The sequence below is a fragment of the Propithecus coquereli genome, unplaced genomic scaffold, assembly GCF_000956105.1.
Source record: "Propithecus coquereli isolate 6110/MARCELLA unplaced genomic scaffold, Pcoq_1.0 Scaffold534, whole genome shotgun sequence".
Taxonomy (NCBI): Eukaryota; Metazoa; Chordata; class Mammalia; order Primates; family Indriidae; genus Propithecus; species Propithecus coquereli.
The window spans coordinates 84,428-93,547 of NW_012151219.1; the positions used below are offsets into that span (position 1 = coordinate 84,428).

At 35.5% G+C, this 9,120-nt stretch overlaps 1 protein-coding gene across 1 annotated transcript in view; it reads right to left on the reverse strand.

Annotated features, from left to right (window-relative positions):
- CEP295 (centrosomal protein 295kDa) overlaps positions 1 to 9,120 on the reverse strand; it is a 56,908-nt gene that overhangs the window by 25,403 nt on the left and 22,385 nt on the right. The window contains exons 7-10 of the mRNA XM_012657238.1: positions 6,047 to 6,187; positions 3,420 to 3,603; positions 3,043 to 3,210; positions 231 to 452 (exon numbers count right to left, since the gene is read on the reverse strand). Of these exons, the coding sequence (XP_012512692.1) occupies positions 231 to 452; positions 3,043 to 3,210; positions 3,420 to 3,603; positions 6,047 to 6,187 (715 nt within the window). The remainder of the gene's footprint in view (positions 1 to 230; positions 453 to 3,042; positions 3,211 to 3,419; positions 3,604 to 6,046; positions 6,188 to 9,120) is intronic.

Sequence of the window (9,120 nt, forward strand, 5' to 3'; positions counted from 1 at the left end):
TTCATATATACATGAGTAATACTATATTGAAAGTGGTCTGGAAGGAGATTCACTAAGGGTTTTACTATTTCTTTGCTGCCTTTAAGTAGCAGGATTGTTTTCTTCCTTTTGACCTCTATTCTTTGATTTTTCTGGAATGAGCATATTTTAGACAACTTAAAAAGGATTTATATGAAATGAGATTCTTAGACTTAAAAAGGATTGATATGAATTGAGATTCTTAGAACCACCTTGTTCCTGTCCAGTGGATAATGTTCTCTCTTCACTGTCAATTGTTCCTGACTCAACTGTTGGTGCTTTACTCTCAATTTCACTAGCAGCCATAATCATTTCATTTTCATCCTCAGACATGGATTTAATTGTCCAGAGAGATTTTTGGCTTCGAATCTTATTTAATAATTTTTTGAAAAGAACTTTTGAAGGGATCTGTTGGGTCTTCATTGCCAAGGGAGCTAAAAGAAAAAAAGGAAAAACTTATTCAGCATCTATTATATATCAGGCAAATTATTCTAAGTTCATACTCAGTTACCACTATAACCACTAGTTAGAAGCACAATTTTATTTTCCTCAATATTTATAATTTAATAGTACATACAACAATGTTATTTGATTCCAATCACTATTTTATAATCAGGAATAATTTTTGCAACTAAAATTTAAATAGCAAAGGTGCCAAAATTCAACTATTTTCCAAAAGATGCATGTAACATAAATTTGAAGTTTAAAAACTTACCAGAAAGGTGTTTATTCTGCTTATTAAATGATGCCAGAATTACATACCTTCTAATTAATTTGTGAGATGAGTATTCAAAATATGTGCTATGAGATTCTATACTCTATGCTAGAGAATGGTCCCAGATATGGCTGTGTAGTTCTTAGTAAACTACAGAGGAAAACATTACTAGTTATTAATATAACTATAAAAGCAAATTCATTGCTCCCCAATTATTCTTGGTACTATCTGGGAAAAATATCTCCCCCCTATCTTCATAAAGAGATTCCTTCAGTTGAGAGAAGAGCGAGGAAGGGAGGGAGGGAGACAACCAATAAGGTATTTCTTCAAACATTTTCCCATATGGGCTGATGGCACAATGCCAAAACTTAGTACAATACTAACAGTTCTCTAAGAGGACAAAAATAATGCAAGAACATAGTTTTCTGGTTTAATTAAGGAATAAAATTTAAGAGTATCTTTAACAAGTTGAAAACTGACAGACTGCAGTTTTATCTAACCTAAATTTAAAAAAAAAAAAATCTAATTGAGTTATAACTTACAAACAATAACGTACACAAAACCTAAGTGTACAGCTCAATGAATTTTACATATGTCTATGTAATATTATGCAGATCACTATGTAGAACATTCCCAACACCTAGAAGGTTCCTTCATGCCCCCTTCCAGTCAATATACCCCTAAAGATAACCACCATTCTAATCTCAAGACAGATTATTTTTGCCTGTATTTTTTTTAACTTCATATCATCATGTAATCACTTCCTTAGGTATTCTTTTTCACCTGGCTTCTTTCACTCACCACTAGTCTACCCCTTCTTTTTTTTCCTGGAGAAGGGTCTCACTCTGTTGCCCAGGACAGAGTGTAATGGCATTATCACAGCTCACTGCAATCTCGCATACCTGGGCTCAAGTAATCTTCCTGCCTCAGCCTCCCAAGTAGCTGGGACTACAGGTGTGTACCGCACCGGCTAATTTTTCTATTTTTTGTAGAGACAGGGTCTTGCTCTTGCTCAGGCCAGTCTCGAACTCCTGACTTCAAGTGATCCTCTCACCTAGGCCTCCCAAAGTGCTAGGATTACAGGCATGAGCCTGCATCCTGGCCCTACCCACTCATTTTTAAGAAATAAATTAGTTGTCAATATTTAAAAATGAGGATTTAAAAAACAATGGGATGCCTAGCTTTTTTTTGAAAAAATCAAAAGACCTGGCAACACCAAGCCAATAATCCCAAATGGGATCAGCAGGTGCTAAGAGTAACTGTCCCTTTAGCTTCCACTTCTGACAGACTAGAGGTGTGAATGATACTCCCAGTGAAAATAATGGAAAAAGCTGGATGAAATAGTGGAAATATCTTTTTAAAGACATTGCTGATTTGGTATGAAAATAAAAGATTTTGCATAGTTCAGAAATGAAATTTAAGTGAGAACCCTGGAAAGAAGGCAATTGAGTCCTGAAATCATCTTTCTGCCAAATTTATGCCAAAGTCAAAACACAGTAACCTCACACTTCTGTTTGGATAGCAGTGTGGGCATAGGAGATAAGGAATTAAGCCCAGAGCCCCCACCTGAGGAGTCTAATAGGAGACATACATAAAGTTGGAACCCCAAAGGGGTATATCCACGGCACAGGGTGAAGATGATAAGAAAGTCTGAGTGGTTTTAAACAAAGCCAATACCAGTAGATATGGGGAAAAAAGAGATCATTTTATGAAGAGGATTTGGTTTTCAAGTAGATCTACAGCTAAAAGGGAGAGAAGTATTAAAGATAATTCACTTTGGTCTGGCTTGGGTAACTGCAGATGGTGATACCACTCAATAAGATAAGGAAGATAGGAAGAGAGGGTTTCAGCAGGTAAGAGAAGATGATAAATTTGTTAGACACTGAGTTTTAAGTACTTGTGGGACACTCAAGTGAAAAAGTTCAGAATGTTGGAGATAGAGATGAAGTTTAGGAGATCAAAGTTCATCATTATACATGAAGTGCCAGCAATAACTGAACACAGCAGGATCTCTGATAATTTGATGAAAGTCTATGTTGCCCTTTCAAAGAAATTCAGAGTTGAGCATGTAACTTAAATCACCTAAAAATCTTCAGATTATATGTACATATGAACAACTTTCCTCTTATGTATATGAAAAGGATCTTTAATGATGGAAATACGAGAATGTTGTTTTCTCTTGTCACCACTCCCATTAGTGTTAGCCACTGTCTGCACTTAAATTAGACCAGATTTTACTAATTATTTGCTAATGATTAGCATTTTTTTCTGTGAAATATTGTGATATTCATCTCAGAGGGGGTTTTTACCATCTGTTTCACTAGAACATATTATTTCAGCTTCCATCATTGGAAGGTTTTCAGCTTCATCTAGATTTTCTTGTTCCAATGAAAGGTTCAGTTCTTCGTCTTGGATCGGATCAGTCACAGTGGGCAAAGGCTCTGGTTCAAGGTGCAAAATCAGGTTTCCTTTCACCTCTTAATAAAGAAATACAGAGACATGTTTCATTCCAAAATGATTAAAAAGAATTTCATCACAAAATTTTAAAGGCCATCATAGTTTCCAAGTCTAAATTAGGGTCTCTTCAAACTGAGAACTCATTTCAAAAAATGCTTTATCATTATGAACATACTTTCCCACCAAAACATTTAAAACCACTATTGAAAGTCTATTGAAAATATCTTACTCCTGTCTGCATTGTACATATCTTCGAAGGCAAATTCCAACTCTCTCTGCCAGTCTTCTTTCATTTCACTGCGTCTGTATGGAAGTTCAACCAGTTGTGGTGGCATTTGTGCTACAGTCTGTCTCCTACGTGCCAGGTCCTCTTGTTGTAGCTGTTTGAGTTCTTTCATTACTTTCTCTTGATTCTTCAAGAAAAAGAGAATTAATGATAGCTGAGTCATGAATTTTGGACAGTAACATTAATAGTGGGGGAAGTGGTAGAAATCACGAGGAACAGAGCCTAAGCTTGTCCCCCCTCCTCTACCATTTGTTGTGCCACAAAAAAACACATTAATTTATTCATTCAACAAATATTTGCTGAATGCCAGATACCGTGTTAAGTGCTAGGGACACAATCTTGACTCTAGCCTAGTAGTGAGACCAACAAACAGGTAGTATTATGCTATTAAGTACTATGAAAGGGTGGTTCTGGTTAGGCCATAAAACTTCAAAAATTATCTGCCAGTTACAGTTTTCCTTTCTGAGGAAAGTCATGAAATTATTTTCTGCATAAGTTGCCACAGATCCTACAATGTACTTTGTTCCAGTTCTCCCTATACCTGTCTCAGATAAGCACCAAGCCCCAGAGTGACTGTGGCTTAACAAAGGATATTTCTTGTTACTTCACACTCTTATGAATCCCCATGATTAAAAGGGGATCTGAATGTATCCCTTTAAGCTTGAAGAGTGTGGCTTATATGAAAGTTGGGACACGATACAGTCCACAGCAGAAAGGTTCAGACAGGACAAAGGAAATCCTATTAGCAGTGAGACTGCATGTTTTTTTTTTTTTTGAGACAGAGTCTCACTGTGTTGCCCAGGCTAGAGTGCTGTGGCGTCAGCCTAGCTCACAGCAACCTCAAACTCCTGGGCTCAGGCGATCCTACTGCCTCAGCCTCCCGAGTAGCTGGGACTACAGGCATGCGCCACCATGCCTGGCTAACTTTTTCTATATATTTTTAGTTGTCCAGTTAATTTCTTTCTAATTTTAGTAGAGATGGGGTCTCGCTCTTGCTCAGGCTGGTCCTGAGCGCCCGGCCTGCATGGTTTTTTAACAACTGTTCTTATGTAAGGGACATCAAGTCTACAATAAAGTGTAGAGAGCATACATAAGAAAGTGTTTGTCGGCCGGGTGCAGTGGCTCACGCCTGTAATCCTAGCTCTCTGGGAGGCCGAGGTGGGTGGATTGTTTGAGCTCAGGAGTTCGAGACCAGCCTGAGCAAGAGCGAGACCCCGTCTCTACTAAAAATAGAAAGAAATTAATCGGCCAACTAAAAATACATAGAAAAAGTTAGCTGGGCATAGTGGCGCATGCCTGTAGTCCCAGCTACTCGGGAGGCTGAGGCAGGAGGATCGCTTGAGCCCAGGAGTTTGAGGTTGCTGTGAGCTAGGCTGACACCACGGCACTCACTCTAGCCCACGCAAAAGAGTGAGACTCTGTCTCAAAAAAAAAAAAAAAAAAGAAAGTGTTTGTCGAATGATAACATATACACATTACTTATTCTTTTGTAAAGTTTTAAATTATTTTGTCATTTGGGGATAATTTTTTTTTTTTTTTGCCATGCCCTGAAAAAGAATTACAAGTGAATTCATTTTATTTTTATTAAGGTTCTAGTCATCTCATTAAATTAACTTCAATGTTCTTTTTATAAGCATACTATTCTGGCTGACTGAAAAGTTGGCATATTATTCTACTTAGACTATCCAAGCAGAAATTGGAGCCCACTTTCTTAACCACCAAACACTATTGCTTTTATGGAAGAATCTGTTCAATTTATGGCTGTTTTCACATGTGTTTTTCTATAGGTTTAAGCTTTAGATGAGGAGAATTACTGATAATAATTGAGACATTTGGCTATTTTAGTCATAATTCACTTCCAGTTTATAAAAGCTAAAAATTTAAGGGAGAAGCTCATGATTTAGTTCAAACTATACAAATAAACTTTCATAAGATAAGTATTTAATTCCCGAGTTTTTAAGTACTTCTTAAAAAGTCATTCCTAAGATGGGTGTTTAAAACATCCAAAGGCATTATTAGTCAAAAAGATGAATCGTTTTTATGCTGTTTCACGAGTTAAGCACTAAATGAATAAACATGACAGAAGTGAACCTAAATCAATAAAGCCAGTTTTCATTACACATATTTTACAGATCACTTTTTAAAAGCTCCTGATAGCAGGATCATGACCTTACCTTAGAAGCAATACTCTGGCAAAGCCAAGAAGTGCTTTGCTCAATAAATATTTAATGAATTGAAATCCTTCAAATTTATACAGCCAAATGCAATTCAAAAAATTAAATTAGAAAAGTGATTAATATCTTCTCAGGCTATTTTTGCACTGATTAAAATATTAAACTTTGAATAAATTCATTAGTAAGATTTCTAAAATAGCAATACACCGTAAGAATAGCTTAACGAAACTCGAACTTGAAACAAGAGGGCAAAGAAAGTTGGCAAACTTAAAATCACATGAATCAGAGACTATATTTATACCCTTCCCGCTTGTCTTTGAGCTCATTCACTGATCAGTTCTGCAATGCTATAAGTAAGTCCATCAGCAGTGGTTACAGGTAGAATTCAATCCTTACTTGGGCCAGATGGATCTTTTTCATTGCTTGGAAACCCCGTACATGTGCCTTTTCAAACTGTTCCATTCTCTCTTGTGCTGCCTGTTTTTGTAGTTCTTCCAATCGTTTTGCTTCTTCTTCAGCAGCCAAATTAGCATCTGGCTAGCAGTCAATCAATAACATTTTAGATAATTCTTTTAACAAGTGTGAAACAAGCAATAACTCAAAAATAAAACTTTAAAATCATGTTTTCTACTTATATAAAATCAAATGGTAAGAAGAGTTAATTATCAACAGCATGTATCTATTAAAAGGATCAAATTGTTTATATAAAGTTTTACAACTGGTTCATTTCAAATCAGATCGGGCTACACTCGTCCAAACACATTTCTCCATCTTTTTAAAGGAAAGAAATTCCATTAAAACAGTATTTAAAGGTAAACACAAACAAAACTAGTAGTTAAGAAACTATAACCATCTAAGGTCATGTAAATAATTCAGGGAAACCAAGATCTGTCTCTGGTTTTTAGCCAACATCTGCTGCTTGGCTTCGGCCTCAGGAAGGCCAAAATACTTACTTTGACATAATTTCTGGCTTCTCAGATCTCATGCATAACCAATTATTTTGCCGTTGTATAGTTAGCTGTCATATCTCATTAACATAACAATAGTAACACACACAAAAAAGGGGAAGGGGTACATAACCTGGATTTACTCATATTAATTCACTTTCAAATATAGGTAAATATTCTAAATGTAAACAGGAGTGAAAAATATTTTTATGTCTACATGACATGCTGAAATTCTGTCAGATGAAATACTAATTATGATGATCGTGTACAATTATTAAAGATTTTCAAATAGTAAGATAAATAAGTAAAGAGACTGACAGTTATTATATTAAGAAAGAATACACTGGCCAAACAAGTTTATTAAAAATATTATATCCCCTTTGAGCCAATAAATATTTATGCAAATCTAAACAATACCAGACAGAACAAAAAAAATTTGATCAAATGAAAATTATAATCTCTGTAGAATTATTTAGCGTTATCAACATGTATAACATTAAACAAAATAAACTTTAAGAACAGTATTTCAAGGCCGGGCGTGGTGGCTCACAGCTGTAATCCTAGCTCTCTGGGAGGCTGAGGCGGGCGGATTGTTTGAGCTCAGGAGTTCGAGACCAGCCTGAGCAAGAGCGAGACCCCGTCTCTACTAAAATTAGAAAGAAATTAATTGGACAACTAAAAATATGTAGAAAAAATTAGCCGGGCATGGTGGCGCATGCCTGTAGTCCCAGCTACTCGGGAGGCTGAGGCAGGAGGATCGCTTGAGCCCAGGAGTTTGAGGTTGCTGTGAGCTAGGATGACGCCACGGCACTCTACCCCGGGCAACACAGTGAGACTCTGTCTCAAAAAAAAAAAAAAAAAAAACACAAAAAACCAGTATTTCAATCCATTTAGGCCATGAGGTTTTCAAGAAAAAAGTTGTTTAGGAATTTTTCACATCTTGAGGATAAATTAAAAGCAGAATGTCAATTTTGGCAAACCAAAATTTTAAGGGAAGAAAAAACTTCACAATAGCATATAACATGCATGATAAATAACGGTCAAGATATAATAAAGTATATAAAGGATATGAAGAAGATAAAGGGTTAGAGAAGAATTAGAGACCACAAATAAATTTTATTCTTACTGACCAAACTTCAAAACAAGATTTTACAAGAATGTTTAAGGAAGACAATCTTCTACAGATTTGTGTCAATGCAATGAAAAATTTAAGCAAAAATTTGGTGAAACAACGGTTAGATTCCATTTTCAGTACTTGAAGATAAAAGATATGTGAAATCTGCAAAAACCACGAATCCTAGTCAAGAAATTTATTTTAAAAAACATGTTATTGAAAAAGTTTTTCATGAGATATAATCAAGAGTGCACAAAATCATAAATGAGATTAATAAATATATTTCTATATCTTGTGCATCTCATATTTGGACACAGTCTTAATTTTAAGTATGATAGAGCATGGTAAATTAATGAATTTAACTGTTTCAGCTTCACTTTTCTACAGACATTTCTGGGTCTCACAGGAAACAATAAAGTAGATGTGATTGAAGAAATAGTTTTAAAATAAAAAATCCATTTTTAAAAATTGCTATGTAATTGACAAAAGAACAGACATGATGGAGGTCACAGTAATGTAGGACTTCCAAAGCACATAATGTTTTGTTTAGTGTGGTGTACAGAAAGTGAATGTAGCAAAACATGCAGAGAATTACTGGCTTTAAGTAGGACAGTAGCAGGCCACTTTCATCATTGTACTTTAGGCAAAGATGAATTTTATAACATACAAGAGATTTTGGAATTATTTCATCAGGATATTAAAAAAAACACAATAGCAGCTATTACGTGTTAAAAAGGCTAACTGAACAAATGAAAGTAGTTTATTTGCAGAAAGCTGAAGAAAAATATCCAAACATATATACACCAATAGTGCAAATATTTTTTACAAGATATTTGCTGTAAGGATTCTCTCATTCTACTCCAGGAAAGACACTAAATTATTATTCATGTGATATAAGCTGAGTACAAATAAGAATTCAGAGATAATTTTATCTTGAAAGCCAAACAAAATGCTTGTCACATTTTAAATCCAAGATTTTAACGACAGGTTTTTCCTAAATGATGGAATGAAGCAGCAAATAAAAAAAATTAGAATAAAATTGTGTACAATCATAAATCTGTTTCTGAAAATATTCAGAAAGCATCTTCTTCAATCAGTACACAAAGCTTTAGTTTGTGGGACTGCTTTCATAAAACAGCATTATAACTACTGATCTAATCTTCAAGTCCAGAAATTGAAGAGGAGGTAGGTCTAGTTAATTATCAAAAAGAAAGCTTAGGCCAGGCGCGGTGGCTCACGCCTGTAATCCTAGCACTCTAGGAGGCCGAGGCGGGTGGATTGTTTGAGCTCAGGAGCTCGAGACCAGCCTGAGCAAGAACAAGACCCCGTCTCTACCAAAAATAGAAAGAAATTAATTGGACAGCTAAAAATATATAGAAAAAATTAGCCGGGCATGGTGGCGCATGCCT